At 30.6% G+C, this 17,459-nt stretch overlaps 2 protein-coding genes across 3 annotated transcripts; one reads left to right on the top strand and one right to left on the bottom strand.

The window, feature by feature from the left end:
* Window positions 1-4,619: 4,619 nt before the first annotated feature.
* Window positions 4,620-6,251, bottom strand: qm (geranylgeranyl pyrophosphate synthase quemao). 2 transcript variants are annotated; one of them, XM_076394620.1, is made up of 7 exons: window positions 6,068-6,251; window positions 5,859-6,013; window positions 5,663-5,807; window positions 5,485-5,605; window positions 5,293-5,432; window positions 5,133-5,235; window positions 4,620-5,064 (listed from the first exon to the last, which is right to left on the bottom strand). In XM_076394620.1, exons 1-7 carry the CDS (start codon window positions 6,131-6,133, stop codon window positions 4,874-4,876), a joined length of 921 nt encoding a protein of 306 aa, XP_076250735.1. In that variant the 5' UTR covers window positions 6,134-6,251; the 3' UTR covers window positions 4,620-4,873. The 2 variants fall into 2 exon arrangements, with proteins under 2 accessions (XP_076250735.1, XP_076250736.1); XM_076394621.1 differs by lacking the exon at window positions 5,859-6,013 and having other exon boundaries at window positions 4,855-5,064; window positions 6,068-6,207.
* A 31-nt stretch (window positions 6,252-6,282) lies between these two features.
* Window positions 6,283-11,488, top strand: Cdc16 (cell division cycle protein 16). The gene is made up of 11 exons (XM_076394619.1): window positions 6,283-7,452; window positions 7,551-7,700; window positions 7,756-7,932; window positions 8,007-8,169; window positions 8,224-8,727; window positions 8,787-8,876; window positions 10,406-10,562; window positions 10,622-10,774; window positions 10,827-10,986; window positions 11,050-11,242; window positions 11,295-11,488. Exons 1-11 carry the CDS (start codon window positions 7,381-7,383, stop codon window positions 11,429-11,431), a joined length of 1,956 nt encoding a protein of 651 aa, XP_076250734.1. The 5' UTR covers window positions 6,283-7,380; the 3' UTR covers window positions 11,432-11,488.
* Window positions 11,489-17,459: the final 5,971 nt, after the last annotated feature.

Below are 17,459 nucleotides of genomic sequence, written 5' to 3' on the forward strand. Positions count from 1 at the left end.
ATTAATTCATACCGAGCATTTTTCTATTAATTACGGATTATTAGGTTTTTTATTTATCTATTAAGGCAGTACGAAATCTGCCGGGTGAGCTAATAATAATATAAAAATAGTGTCAAAATGTATATAGAATATAGTAATTTAATAATAATACTAATATTGTATAATATTGTGGAAAATTTACAAAATTCTATAATATATCAAAAAGACAAATGACGTCATATGAAAACACTATGCGTAATTAGTTTATACTCTTTAAACTCTTATAGTTTAAGTAGACCCTTTTTGCGATTCACATAAACTTAATAGCTTCAATAACATTAGTAAAGATTTCGCTTTGTCCTGAAATTCCGGTAGTTTCAGTAATCCTTTAACAAATGAATATAAATGCTTACTCAATGTTTAATTTAAATTTTTAGTTAAATGTACAGTTCGAATTTGATAAGATTTTTCATGTTGTTTTAACAGTGTCAGTTTAACGTCTCACTTATTATTGAGTTATTTACCATACAAATTTTCCAAATGATCGTTCATGTTACAGGATTAAGCAGCACGATAATGATAGGGAGCAATTCGAAACGACATTGCGCTCGATTCCGATAGGAATTACCCCTCGGTTATGATCGTGTGCTCTCAGCAACTCAGTATTCTGCGGTGTTCTCTCATTGTTGCAGTTCGAATTACTGTCGACTTCTGGAATCATATATTTTAGAAAGGAAATTTAGAGTCGCGCATGAAGGGGCATTCTCAACACTTAAACCTATTTTGGCTGGAATTCCACAAAGTAGTGTCTTAGCTCCATTTTTATATCAGCTCTATACTGCTGGTATCCCAACAACAATAGAAACAATACTTGGAACATTTTCTGATGACACAGTTATAATAGCAAAAGATCTATCTAAAGATGTATCTCTGTCTAAGGCTATATAAAATTACAAGTAACGCTCAACATGAACTACAAAAGGACCAGGGACTGGAAAATACAGCTTAATAACTCTAAATGTGTCCATGTTAATTTCGCGTTGCGGCGAATTGACAAACTTAATGACAAAAAACTTAATTAAATCACTTGACGGATTCCCTATTCCTCAAGCAGAATCAGCTATGTAGCTCGGAATATATCTCGATCGTAGATTAAACTGGAAACAACATGTCAGACAAAAAGCAGAGCAGATTAAACTCAAAGTCAAGCAACTGTACTGGTTAGTAGGAAGATACTCTCAACATGAGCTAAAATCAAATAGATTAGATTATCAGTTAATCATAAAGCTTATTTGGACCTATAGAGCGCAAATACGAGGTTGCACTAAAACATCAAACCAACTAGTAATCCAATGCACCCAAAAAAAGCTTCTACAATTAATTACCAATGCTTATCGCTAGGTAACCTATGCACGTGCACCTCAAACTGCAACCATGACCTCGAAATCAAATGGATACACGAAGATTTTGCGCTAAAACATGAAATAAGGTTGCAGCGACGTGGAAGCAATACAGCTACTGGGCAACACGCACGTAATCAGAAGATTGAAGCGAACCACACGAACTAGTTTAGTGTATAAAAGTATTTTTAAGTTTAGGTTAAGTAGATTAATTTTATTTTAATTTGGGAAATACATATTGATTTATTAATCCCGTACACGCCTTGCTTGTACATTAATGCAAGTACAACAGAATAGTAGCAATAAATTAATTTATAAATTCACTCAAGATTGTACTAAGCATATCGAATGTAAGATGTAATTAATTTAAAAACATTTCGCTATTATGTATTTCGTGAACAGAATAGGCAGACTTAAAATGCTATCTCCAATGTATATACTTGTAACCAAGCTTTGTTTGCAAAGCGGGTTTATTTGCTACAGCAGGAAATTAAAAAATAAAATTAAAAAATTTTATTTATATTAGATAAAATATTTTCTTTAAATACTATTTGTAATGATAATTGTATAAAACATTTTCAAAATACATAAAAAAATAATATCTAATCTGACAACTAATAACTTATTTTCTAATTGTACATTGTTATTGTCTTAAATATTATAAAATAAAAATAATAAATAATTTTTTTTGCCACTGAAATATCTCAAAAAACAAACAAACGCACATAATTTAATACAATTATTTCAGAACAAACTGTTCTAACAAGGTGTAATGGAACTTGCAGACATTACTCTTAAATGATTGCAATTTTTAAAAGCATATAATGTAATCAAAAACTTATTATTTCTATTTATGTATAGATACCTAATTGAGTGTTATCCGTATTATATGTAGCCATAAAAAAATGTCTATTTTTCATCAATCCTATTTCTTGGTTTCATCCAACAGAACAAGCAATACTTAACTATGTCGTTTCTTATTACACTGCCTTTACACCATTTGCTAACAATATAATGGGTGAGAACTTATAAGAGGTCTATTGAAAAGTCTCCGGCCTACCATAGTAAAACACATTTTTTTTTGGTAAAATTAGTTTTTTTTATTCAACATAGTTCCTTTCAAGGGTGATTATAGCGACCCTCCAACTTTTCGATGCCATTTTTGTAGTACGAATTGTCCTTTGCTTCAAAATAGGCCTCAGTTTTGGCGATCACCTCTTCATTCAACGAAAATTTCTTCCCAGCGAGCATTCCTTTGAGATCTGAGGGCTGGAAATAGTCACTGGGGGCCAGATCTGGAGAATATGGTGGATGAGGAAACAATTCGCCATCGTTTTCACTGACTTGTGACACGATGCATTGTCTTGGTGAAGCAGCACTTTCTCTTTCTTCAAATGTAGCCGTTTTTCGGCGATTTCGTCCTTCAAACGGTCCAATAACGGTATGTAATAGTTGCTATTGGTGTATATATACACCTATATACCACCTATATACGCCTTCCTTTTTTTAGGTAGTTAATGAAAATTATTCCATACGCATCCCAAAATACAGACGCCATAACCTTGCCAGCCGACTGTTGCAATTTCCCACGCTTTGGAGCGGGTTCATCGTGTGCAGTCTACTCGGATGACTGTCGATTGGACTTCGGAGTGAAATGATGGAGCCATATTTCATCCATTGTCACATATCGACGCAAAAACTCGGGTTTATTACGCTTGATCATCTTCAAACACTGCTCCGAATCATTAACTCATCGTTGTTTTTGGTCAAAAGTGAGCTCGCACGGTACCTACTTTGCACAGAGCTTTCTCATACTCAAATATTCGTGAATGATATGATGTACACATTCAATTGATATATTTAGAGGGTCTGCTATTTCATTCAATTTCAATTTATGGTCATTCAAAATCATTTTGTGGATTTTTTTAATGTTTGCGTCGGTAACAACCTTTTTTGGGCGTCCACTGCGTTCGCCATCTTCGGTGCTCATTTCACCACATCTAAACTTAGCAAAGTAATCCTTAATGATTGATTTTCCTGGGGCAGAGTCCGAAAACTCGGCATCAAGCCAAGTTTTTGCTTCAACTGTATTTTTTCCCTTCAAAAAGCAATATTTTATTAACACACCAAATTCCTTTTTATCCATTTTTTTCACAATAACAAAAGTTGCTTCGCTCAAAATGCTGTAATTCACAAACTAATGATCCGACAGCTGCCAAATTTAACGCATCTTTTGAGGTTTAGGGGTAACTGAAAAAACATATGGATTTAATTCTAGTAGCGCCATATATGTGTCAGGCCGGCGACTTTTCAATTGACCTGTTATTCGAATCTATTCGTCCTATCCAAGACAAACAATTAAATAAAATAGGACAGTTTAGTAACATTGAAAAATATTTCTTTAACTCTAATATCTGAACTATCTAAGAATTCTCAAGCGCACCCATTCCGTCATTCATTCAAGGTAATCAGTAATAACTCCCATTTATCTAATCTAACTTCATCTTGTGTCCATAATTCTTAATCATTTGTAATGTATATATTTAATTATGTATTTTCCATTTAAATAGTTTTATTTTAACGAATACTTTAAAACTGAATTGGTCGGTGTTCTCTATATATTTCAAATAAGTTCTAAAATATCTAAACAAAGGATTATTTTTCATTGTTAACTCCTGTCAAAATATGATTTTGTTATATTTAAAATTCAGCTAGACTAATTCTACAATATTTATATTGGTGTAATACCAGTTCAAATTAGTACATATACGCGAAGATATATTCGTATGTTACGTCGTATAACTCTTAAGCAAGTTCAAATTGCAGTTCAAATCATCAACGGTGAACTGGCGAACTATCAAGACTTGCAAAGAATTATATAGCTATTATAAGTTTCCCAAGGCTACTTATAACCAGGAGATTCAATAGAGAGGCGCTGTGATCATGCGACTGGTAATATATAACGCAAAGTAGGGTTAAAGTTCCATTAATGTAAGTGATATGTAATTAAATTACATTATTCTAAAGAAGTTGAAATTATCATATTAAAAATATAAGTAAACAATGTACAACTAATTTCTGTAACCAAGGTATACATTAAAAATTAAAACCCGATTGAAATATAAATCATAAAGTCAGATAAAGCCTAAGTATACTCCTTCACCATTCCATAAGGATCAAGTTAACTATGCCTTAATATGTTTAAAATATATAAATAGGATTTTAAATAAGTCACAAAAATAATGATTTTGATATTTATTAGAACAAATTACAACAAAATATAGAAACAACATATAACAATGCAGATAATACTTTATGGAAGCTTTATGGCTTTTTTAATAACATTCAAAATATGTATTTGATAATTGCATATTACATCAAAACACTAAAGTTAAATAACATTGTATAACATAATAGTATACCTTATTAAATCATCCCTGTCTTGGACACATAAAATAATATGAAAATAGGATAATTTTAAAATATATTTCGATTCAGAGCTTAGATAAAGAATGTATGAATTCCTCCAGGTATGGGTTGGGTCCAAGTCTTTGGATTTCTTTAGTAGCTTCCATTTCCAAATTTTTTAAGGTTTCTCTGGTATACTCAAAACTTCCAAATTTTTCTAGCAAACTTACACAATATTTTTTAACTTCAATTTCCTTGGTTCTTTGCCTTAATATATCTATACTTATGTTAAGATATTGTCATAAATTATAATATTTAATTTTTTTATATATCTAAAAAGGATACTCATAATTTGATTATCTTCTGGTCGACTTATGATAGCGTGTACAATAGGAAAACTAAATTTGCCTTCAGTTAAGTCCTCACAATAACTTTTGAACTGCATATACTGAAAAATATTATACAGCTAATTGAAATATGTATATATTTATATAATAGTACTTACATCTTTGGATGTTAAATTCATGTAATCATCACGTATCTGAAAGTATAATCCTAATATTCCAGCTATTTTAGTAAAATCATCTCTATTCTCACTAAACAATTGCATAAGTCGAATAGCCAACATAAATAAACCTCCAGTTTCTAAAAATAATAATTCAGCTAAAATAATAAAAACAATAAATTAATAATTTACTTCTTATGACCATCTGTTTGTAGTCCTCTTCAGTTGGGCAAGTATAGTTATCTCTCCAATATAATTCCATACCTTGTCCTCTATAAAGTTCCAAAATTTGTTCCAGTGCTATAGATACAGCCTGAAATAAAAAATGTTAATTTTCATAAAAATGTACCTTAACTTTACCACTACCAACCTGCGGGTGATCTAATTTTTGAACTCTCTCAAAAGCTATGAAGGAAGCATAATTAGCAGCATTAATTGTGCTGGCTACCCCATATATTGAATGTGCCACAGGAATTCCTCTTCTAAGTATTGAATTATCTTGAATATCATCTAATCTAAAAAAAAATTGATATAATCATGTTTTCCATGTTCATGTATGAGTATACAAGAGACTAGAATTGTGCAATATTTGAACAATATCTGTAATTAATGTTAATTTTTCTTCCGGTATTTTAAACCATAAATTTAATGCACCAGCTAATTTGGCTCTAATATTTTTTCCAGGCACTTGCAAAATATACGCAAAAGGTTCTAGTAATTTCTGTAAATTAGTTAATGAAATAACACATAATATTTCATATTAAAATATATTAACCTCATCCTGATTTGGATCATTACTTTCACTATAGGGAATCTTTTGTTTCGTTTCTAATTCCGACATTTGTTTAACTTAATTATTTAAAATTAAATAATAACCAAAACTAGTACAAAAATATACTATCATGAATTACAAACAACTATAATTCTGATAATAAAAATATTCCCGGCTATTATAGGTTATGTTATCTTATCTTCTTTTATATTTGTAGTTTTTAATACCTCTAATTACAATGTTGGCGTTCTTATCTCACATCTCATATTTCTCATAATATTATGTGTATATATGTTATTCTATACTATATACAGGTTTGGTCGTTTTATAAAATAGTTTATTTTAATTATTTTTATGATTTTACGAAAAAAAAGAGAATGTGTTTAAGAAGTATACTGATTTGAGTAGGCATGAAGATTAACTTCATAATCTAGATAAAAATTCTAGTTAAAATATTTTATTTTAAAAAATTATATATGCAGAATTATCGAACCAAAGTTGTTACTGTCAATAGAATAGGATTTCAAGGAAGCGAGACATCATTTCTTAGCCAGTATACTATGGCAATTTTTAATTTTACAAAATTCATATGACAAAAATCGAAAGATAATAAGTGTTTACATTAAAATTTCGTTTATATTAGAATACGTTTATATTAGAATACGCTTGAATCGAGAGTACACAGCATAAAGCTATTAAAATTTCTAATCAGTATTTGCTTCTTTTTTTTAAAAACAGAATAGTAGCCGACTAATAAATGTTTACGATATTATATGTTATCTTCCATCTGGAGTTATAATATATTTTTAGAAGGATTCTGAGATACTGTGCGGAGTAACGGGAGTAAGAATGCCTTTTGTCTAAATCATAAATACTGGCAAATAGACACAAAACATAATATCTAAACATTTTTAATTAATAAATTTAATTTAATTTTTTTATTAATTTAAGAACAAATTAAAAGCAGTTTAAGAACCTCTATATTTTGACTCTGGGATTTTAAATAAATTTAAAATTTCTTTTAAATTAAAAAATACATGTATAATAAACTATTTATAATTAAATTGTTCGATTTAATTTTCTTTTACAAGTTTATTATTAAAAATAACTTTATTATTAAAAAGTATAAAATCAATGAAATTGCTATTCTTTGGTGCATTTTTCAAAGTAACCAGTATATTTTGAATAATAATCGTGGCAGCAGTGCTTGTAACATAACCTAAAACGGCATATTTACAATAAATGTTTTTCTTTTCCTTTGCGAAATGTTACATTGTTATATGTATTAAATGATATATATATTATTTTAAAACAATATGGAAACAACTAATGCAAATTTAGATTGTGTAGAGAAGTATAGAAAATTGGTACAACAATACATCGATTTAGTAAGTTTAATATTTATTATACTTTATATTTATATTAGTTTGGATAATTTTATATGTTAACAGAAAATTATTATTTGATTTATTTAAAATTTTTTCAGCACGTTTATGATGCAGCCTTGTTTTGGGCAGATAAAGTTGTTGCTATTACGAATACTCCTAGGGATATATACTGGTTAGCACAATGTATGTATTTGAAAAAACAGTATCACAGAGCTGCTTTTCTATTGCAATCAAAAAATTTAGACAAAGTAATTATGCATACTATTTTTTTAAATTGTAAGTTATTAAATGTTTCTATTTCAGAATTATCTTCTTTGCACCTACTTGACTGTCAAATGTTATTATGACACAAATGAATATAATGAAGCCCTAAATGTTATAAATAAATGTGATATGAATGCAATATTAAATATAAAAAATGAATGTACACCAAATATACCTGAAAATGATTTTGGTTTATTTGATAATGTGCCAAAGAATGTGAGTTTTATATTATTGACATATATGATTATATTTATTTGATTAGCACTATGTAAATTATGACTTTATTTTAGCAAGCTCTAGCTGCCTTTTATTTACTTAAAGGTAAGGTATTAGAAGGTATGGATAATCGAGGTTTAGCTGCTGATTGTTATAAACAAGCTCTCTATTGTGATGTATATTGTTTTGAGGCATTTGATTTGCTAATTAAATATCAGATGTTGAGTGCATCTGAAGGTATGTAAAAATTATTATTTATTTAGATAGTTACTAGTGATTAATATTTTGTAGAACAAGACTTGCTTCAGTCAATTCCAATTGCAATGCAGTGTACTTCGGAAGAGGCACATGTTGTAAAAGCATTGTATGAGCTCAGACTAAAAAAATATCATACACCACAAACACAAGTTATTAAAAATGCCCCTGTAATATTTATCACCAACAAAAGTGACAATTCTTCTCATTTTATCAAATCATTACCATCAACTCCAAACTTACAAATCACCCCTACATCAATCAGTACCCCGATGGTAGCAAAAAATAATGAGCGAAACCTCAGGAAAAATCAAAAACTGCATATGACTAAAATGCAAGTAGATCCTCTCGATAATGTCAACATATCTAAATTTCAAGGAAGTTTAGATTTCCATGTAGCACAATCAGAAATACTCTTCTATAATTGTGATTATAATAAATGTATTAATTTAACTGAAGAAATTTTAAAGGCTGATCCTTATCATGATGGTTGTTTACCATTACATATTTCATGTCTAGTTGAACTGAAACAGAGTAATAGTAAGTAGTTTATTGATTTTGCATTGATATGTGAAATATGAAGTTTATTTAATTTTTAGAGTTATTTTTGTTGGCCCATACATTGGTGGATTTATATCCAAATTTAGCCATATCATGGTTTGCAGTGGGATGCTATTACTACATAAATGGTAAAAAATACTATAAACTACAAAACTGCTTTTCTAAATTTATAGTATTACTACTAAATAATTATTAGGTGTAAAGTAATCATAAAATTATCAATTTATTAATCTGTATCTGTTTGACAAGAAATCTATACAACAAAACTTTTCTTTAAAGTTTGTTAATAGTACAGTTGAAAAATATTCTTTTGTGCTGCTCTGTATATAAAGTGCTAGTTGATTCAATCTTAGGCTAAGTGTTAGGTGAGCATCAGGTTACAAGGTATTTTCTTGTTTTCTTCTAAACACATCAAGTATGTGGATGCATAAAAAATAAGCTTTAGGTATGATTAATGTGTCATGTGCTATGAAATTCAATAAGACTGTCGAATGTGACTGACAAAATTGCAAAAAAGGTTGCAGGAAAATTATGATAGAACACATCAGAGACTCATGTTTATTTTATTACATTCACTTGAGTCGTGGTCGGATGCCACAGTTTAAAAAGTTTCCGTGAAAGTTGAAATATTGAAATAATCCCTAAAATTAGCATGATGAATATTGTAGATGTCTCTTAATTAAATATTATTTTGCCTATTAAATGAAATAGATTGAAATGAGATTGGTTATTCCCTTTATGCAGTGGGAAATGAAGTTTTTGGGAAGAAATACACACGCGTTTTTATATACTAGTCTGCCTTTAGTTTATAGAAAATATAATAAACAAACTGTATGTTATAAAGGCACCCATGTATCATGTTATAAAAGCATACATATTTGAAATTGTCAACAAAATTCATACATTTTTACCACTTTTCTAGTAAAATCCTCATTCCTTTCTGTGGAGTTTCTGAGATTTTTGAATGAGATATCAAACCAAGATATTTCTACAAACCTCTTTTGAAGGCAATATATATAATTAGATCAGAATAAATGGTAATCGGACTTGACAGGGTCTGGCTTATGCGGAGGATATACTAAAATCCCATCATCACCTTGGCTTCAATGCCAGATTTGTAACCGTGAAGATTCTCGGAGTTTCGACCACGTTCAGCACTGATTCACAAATGGAGCTTGCTTGGTTCATTCATGTTTTTACTGTGGAACCTCAATATCGAGTTATTTTTGGAATCTGGTTTTATGTAAATGATTCAAAGTTCTTTTATGGTCAATATTTAGTTCCGTTATGATGTCGAGGAGATGAAGTATGTTGGTGTACCTCGATATGTTTAACTCCTTTCGATTTCTTTGTCTCGATTCGTGTTTGTATCCGATTGTGCAACCAGAATCAGGTTCATCTTTAATAACGACATTTCCGATGCGAAAACGAGCAAACCAATTATGATATTGGCATTCACTTATATTGATGCGTTCTTCTTAAACATCTGTTATTTTAAGTATCCTGGATTATCGAAAGGTTTATTTAAAATAGTTAAAATGCTTTAATTATTGCATTTGGTATATTTTAATTAATATTACTCCCATGTTGTATTTCATTCATACAGTATATAACACGATTAATAAATATAATTTGAACGCCAACATTATATATACAGGTAAAAGTGATTATGCCCGTCGTTACCTTGCCAAAGCAACTTGTCTGGATAGATTATTTGGGCCTGCCTGGTTGGCTTATGGTCATTCATTCGCAATAGAAAACGAACACGACCAAGCTATGGCGGCTTATTTTAAAGCATCACAATTAATGAAGGGGTCTGTATTTTAAATCCTTTGTTTCCTTATATGGTCATTAATTAATTATATTATTTTAGATGTCATTTGCCGCTGCTTTATATAGGATTAGAATGTGGACTAACAAATAATATTAGATTAGCAGAGAAGTTCTTTAAACAAGCACAGAGTATTGCACCAGACGATCCTTTTATCATGCACGAAAAAGGAGTCGTCTGCTTCCAATATCAGGAGTTTGTGTGGCTTTAACGTTCTCTTGCATTATATAAAGTAATACACTTTTAGTTTTGATGCAGCCGAGAAACATTTCCGAGCAGCTTTAGAGAAAATTCGAAAAATAAAACAGGGCCCCATTCAATCGACGTGGGCTCCTCTGTTGAATAATTTAGGACATACCTGTAGAAAACTAAAAAAGTACGAGGAATCTCTTGAATTTCACAGTCAGGTATTTGTCAATGTATAATATTATTATGTATTAGGGGTGCTCTATGGTGTATTATGTGTTTAGGCTCTTCTTCTTCAACCCCAATCTGCTAGTACGTTTTCAGCCATTGCCTACGTTCACGTATTGATGGAGAATTATGATGAAGCTGTTGATTGGTTTCATAAAGCTCTTGGTTTAAAAAGAGACGACACTTTCAGCACTACAATGTTGAATTATGTAATTGAGCAATGGGCTGAGGATAAAACACCATTTTCAGGTGATTTTGTTCTTATTTCGCCATCCGTAGGTATATATCGATTTATTTTCAGATTGCCCTGAGGATATTCCAAAGTTCACTGGTTTAAAAACAAGAAATGAAACGACGCAAAATAATGTTTCCGGTGATACTGGATCGAACATGTCGCTAACAAACAATGAAACTCAGGAAATGAGTATGGATATGTAACTGTGAGAATACAATTGTAAGATTATATAAAGGTGTTTATTAAAGTTTATCATACTTTTTGGTTTATTTATATTATTTCCTTATTCATTTAATAAATCACTATTCAATCATTTATATCTATATCATCAATCATATATATATATATATATATATATATATATATATATATATATATATATATATATATATATATATATATATTTTACTTGCTTGTCTTTATTATTTTTGGTTCTACTAATTAAAAATATCTGAAATGGTTGAAGTATTACATATTCTGAAAACACAGCAACATTTTTAAAATTTTTTATTTAAAATGTTATAATTTAGTTTATAAAAGTGAAGATTTCTGTTGATACAGTCTCTAATATGTCACCAATAAACACTTAAATTCATGTAATGAGTATATAAATGAACTGAATCATACTTTGTAATTTTTTCATTAGTTTTAGATACATCTTCCTATTATCTAGTGGAAGCTTATAAACTTCGATTATGTAATATTAACAACTCGTGAGTTTATAATATATTAAAATATTTTAACTGGGTTCTAATATGCTTTCCAAAAATTGTAAAGTGTCAGTGATTGGATGGTTTTGGTTTTGAGGTAAAATATTTTAGGCATCCTGAGTTGGAATTAAGTTATTCTATTTGAGACTTAGGGAAAATTAAAACTTATTGGCTTATAAAGATAAAATTTTTGTCAATCTAACATTCTTCTTTATATTGAGAATGTAATTGTTCATGAATGCAATAAAGAAGAATATTGTTTACACGTGTGATATATTAACGTAATAAATTATTATATCTGATATATACCGTAAATTCTAGAGCTTGTCGTTTTATTTCTTTTTATATCGATCTTTTTCCTAAAATTAGTAAAATTTGTTCTATCAAGCGAAGAAAACATTCAAATGATATTTATTCGTTGTGCCGTGTTTTAGGAAATATATTTGCATATGGAAAGGCATATACTTTCGTGTGTGATTGTAATAAAATTGATATATACGATATATTATTCAGTAATTAAACATTTTACTAATAAATATATAATATTTCATGATTATCCTCTCAAAAGAGTATTAAAACGTAACTCTGGATAATGCCATTAGTAACGAGCAGCTGATGGATCTTTTTGTCATGTCCGTTGCAGACCAGACATGCAGTTAATTCTGTCGTTTTTGTATGCGTAGATCACTGGTCACTGACAACGGCTTGATAAATGATTAGAGGAATCAATATCAACTTGAAAAATATTGTCGGGAGAAATATTACAGGTTGTTTGGAAACGGCTTTATATTATTCACGAAATAACTATTTTAGAATGTTATTTTGGTATTGTTTCTTGTTAATAAATATTTAAATGAAGTTTGTTATTATCGATTTTTAGATAAATATTACAATTCACTTCATAGTAGTTTGGTATAATGGATAAAAGCATTTAATTTATATAGTTTATGTATTAACACCATGAAGTATAAAATAATTTAATTGGATGTGTTTTTTTGGAAAGAATAGTGTACGGTGAATGCGACAGGTAAAGTGATTTTAACAATTATTTTAGTTGTCACCAGTTTTGTTATGTAGTGCTATTCTTATTGCTCCGTATTCTTGCTGTGATTAATTTTATTGCGGTTATTACGCTAATGTAGAACATTTAGCTCATTCAACAAAACCTGCAAACTTATATAAAAGTAAAGTAAATATTCGGTATCAACTTATCCTTGATAAAGTTCAAGAATATTGCCATAAATGTTGCTATATTACAATAAAATAATATATTTCTGATATAAGTGAAAATAGGATACCTGTATCTGTAATATATCATTTATGAAAACTTTATCGATACAATTTACAGTTTTATTCTTCTGTTATGCTGTATTTATAAGAAAAAAATATATTTTCTTGATGTTATTTGTAATGTATGTGAACATTCATGACATTTTGGAATCGAATTTAACAATTGTTACATTAGATACATATTTTTTCTTGTCTTATAAGGTAATTATTTTAACTTAAGAATCACTTAGTCTAGTCAGTCATTTTCATATTTCTATATTTATTTTAAGTTTTTTTAATATGTGCTAGTGTTAGTTAACGGTGGCGGTTACATTATTTTTACAAAACACTATGGCTAGCTGCTATGATAATCAGTCACTAATCAGTCATACATGTGGCGTTTTAATGGATAACCTTTTATCACTTTTCTGGTAAAACCATAAATGTATAACTTTTAAACGTGTGCTGTCCAGCTTTATTGTGTTGAAAAACAACGTCTACTGTTGAATTTTCATTTTCATTTCTGATCTTTATTCTTAATAATTTTCTTTTCTGTGTATTGGTTTGGCTAGATTCAAACAACCCGCATTTCCCTTCAAATCCTATCAATCATCTAGCAACAATTTTCTTGACATCAGTAACACATGTCTGCAGAAACATTTTCTATCAACTGTTTAGGTTTTATGAAGTAATGTTCACGTTTCTTGGTGCGCTGGATCTGAAAATCACTCTTCCTTCCTCTTTGCCGAAAGACGACTTCTTGACATTACGTGTTTCTTAACAATTCGTATAACTATTTTAAACACTAAATCTTTTCTCTTTCCCAGTGAGGCTCCTTTTTGTACATTTTAGGCTTATGGTAAGAATCTCGTCTGAAACGTCCAACAGTAGCAGTAGTCTGATATTATTGACCCCCATTTTTCTTAATATCTTTTGTCCGTCTCTTAAATATTTTGGTGAAATCATTCATCTTGCTTTTCACATCTCCCAAAATTTCTGATAAGAAGTTGAGGTGAAAACGAAGAACATGTATTTTATGACTCATTAGGCCCTCATTAGACGCATCTAAAGCTTGAAATACCTGGGGTACTCTTATATCGATTTGTTTTTAGTTAGGGTCTTTATGATTGAATACACATTTCCCCATGACTTCCTTAAAATCAATTCATCCTTCTTTTGGGATGGGATCAGTCATGGTTGCGATGTATAGTGGGTCAGCATAAGCCGACTAATGTTTGGTTTAACGAAAGCTTACTTCTGAGAGGGCCAGAAAATTGGAAACTATATATTTGAAACAATCTTTATCTTCGAGAAATGGGCAATAGAATGACAAGGAATATTTCTCAATTTTTATTTACTTGGTAAACAAAATTACAACACTTTAAATTGTAAAAATGCAATATAGCAAATGTAGTAACTTTTCGTGTTACTATATTTGCTAATTTTTAAATGAGTTACCAACACACAAAATACTCATGGCCTAAACCAAAATTATATTCTGTTTACTGTATGTTGATATAGTGGACCTTCCTCGTAAGGCTTTCAATCGTCAGAAGGGCGGTGTTTATGCCAGTGGTTCTTGATTTTATACCTCCAACTTTCTAGTGACTAAGACTCTCAATAAGAATATTGTTACAATTGCATCTATTTAATTTCCTATTCTCTTTCGTATTGGTGGGCACCTCAAAGATACATTTTCTCTAAGGACACGTGTGATAGTGAAATTAAAGTTCTGCACAAATTGAAAAATTCAAATGCTCGAAAAGTTTCAAATATTTCGAACCATTAAAATAATAATATATATTTTTAATTCGTTTATTAGTAAGATAAGTTATTCGGCATTAATATGACTAAATGTCCTGTCCCAGTCGACTGAAAAACATCTAGATCGGCTCTCGACCGTATCAAGATTGGAACGAACACGACCAGGGGATGGTCGTAATTAATTATAAGACGAAAACACGTCACCGAATTTAGAAAGTTTAAATAAATAAAAATCGGGGATCGCTAAGGTCGACCCTAATCTATCTGTTTAATAATGAACGATTTGACAGCCTTTAAAACCCCAAACTCCGGTTGTTCGTTAAACGGAACATCCGCCATCAAATATAGGCGAGGTTCGCTTTAAAGGCTTTGTCGTCGATCTATAAAAGCCATTTCAGATGCATCCCGACATTTATCATAATGAATTAACATCTACCTCGAGCTGGGTTAATTATTATGGGGCAAGATATTAAAATATTTATATCTACAAAATACATAATCTAAAAAATATAATTCAATATGTTCTGTAAATTAGTTTTATGGCTAAAAAGGTTTGAGTGTGAGAGAAGCTTTAAATTAAAGAATTCGAGAAATATTAGTAGGCATTTGACTAGGCACAGTAAGCAATATTTATGTTTTGATGATATGTTCGTTGTTGAAGCATTCGCAAGTTTGTCAGCAACATTGGGATCAGTAAAAACTATGTAGCAATCTAGCAAATTAACAAAATAAATATTTAGGTATATTGGATATGGGTATGTAGGAGGAGCTTTCGGCTCTGTCTTAGTCACTGTAATAATTGTTGTGTATTAACGCTGCTATTTTTTTTATTAAGTTTACTTCAGTACACTACATTACATATGATCAAATGGTTTGATTCTTTTTAGTCTGTATCCAGTTTTCGTTAGAGACTTATATTACCAAAAGTTATATTACTTCAATACTAACAAGAACAGAGTATCTCTTCATGTCTCCTTGCAAGCCTCTCGATTTCCTGAGTGACACTAGGTATCTGGGGGTTTCGGTCTAAGTAATCAGTCACCATATTATATTACTTGTTAAAACTTGGTTTTGGAAAAACAGTGTTTTATTTATATTACTTTTCGCAGAGCATCCCTATAATTGAATTCTGTATGGCCATATACCATAGGTTTCAATGCTTTATTGTTTAACAGCAATTTATTATGTGCTGATAATATATTATAACTCCAATTATTTCCATTTATTTTTTGCATGTTCCTATCAGTGAAGTATTGCGTCAAGATTTATTCCCAGATAGTTAGCGTTGTTGCTATATGGAATGATATTATTATTTAGTGTTATTGGTGCTTGTGTAGTCTGACATAACAGGTTAATTGAAAAATCCCCGGCCTGTCACATAGATGGCGCTACTAGAATTAAATCCATATGTTAGCCTTAACTCTCAAAAGATGCCTGTATAAATTTGACAGCTGTCGGATCATTAGTTTGTGAATTATAGCATTTTGAGTGAAGCAACTTTTGTTATTGTGAAAAAAATTGATAAAAAGGAATTTCGCGTGTTGACAATATATTGCTTTTTGAAGGGAAAAATATAGTTGACGCAAAAACTTGGCTTGAAGCCGAGTTTCCGGACACTGCCCCAGGAAAATCAAACATCAAGGATTGGTATGCTAAGTTTATACGTGGTGAAATGACCACCGAAGACGGTGAACGCAGTGGACGCCCAAAAGAGTTGTTACCGACAAAAATATTTAAAAAATCCACAAAATGATTTTGAATGACTATAAATTGAAATTGAATGAAATAGCAGACATTCTAAAGATATTAACTAAACGTGTACATCATATCATTCAGGAATATTTGGGTTTGAGAAAGTTCTGTGCAAAGTGGCGAGCTCACTTTTGACCAAAAGCAACGACGAGTTGATGATTCGGAGCACTGTTTGAAGATGATCTAGCGCAATAAACCTAAGTTTTTCCCGTAATAAACCCGTCGATGTGTGACAATGGATGAAACGTGGCTCCATTATTTCACTCCGAAGTCCAATCGACAGTTATCCGAGTGGACTGCACATGATGAACTCGCTCCAAAACGTGGGAAAACTGTATTTTGGGATGCGCATGGAATAATTTTCATTGATTACCGTGAAAAAGGGAGGACTATCAACAGTGACTATTTCGTAGCGTTATTGGAGCGCTTGAAGGACGAAATCACCGAGAAACGGTCGCATTTGAAGAAAAAAATGCACCCTGTCACAAGCCAGTGAAAACGATGGCAAAAATCCATGAATTGGGCTTCGAATTACTTCCTCATCCACCATATTCTCCAGATCTGGCCCCCAGCGAGTATTTCCTGTTCTCAGATCAAAAAAGGATGCTCGCTGGGAAGAAATTTTCGTCGAATGAAAGGTGATCGCCGAAACTGAGGCCTATTTTGAAGCAAAGGACAAATCGTACTACAAAAATGGTATCTAAAATTTGAAGGGTCGCTATAATGAGTGTATCAC

This window comes from Rhynchophorus ferrugineus, unplaced genomic scaffold, assembly GCF_030347505.1.
Source record: "Rhynchophorus ferrugineus isolate W39M unplaced genomic scaffold, kcgeb_rfMv2 rfM2, whole genome shotgun sequence".
Lineage (NCBI taxonomy): Eukaryota > Metazoa > Arthropoda > Insecta > Coleoptera > Curculionidae > Rhynchophorus > Rhynchophorus ferrugineus.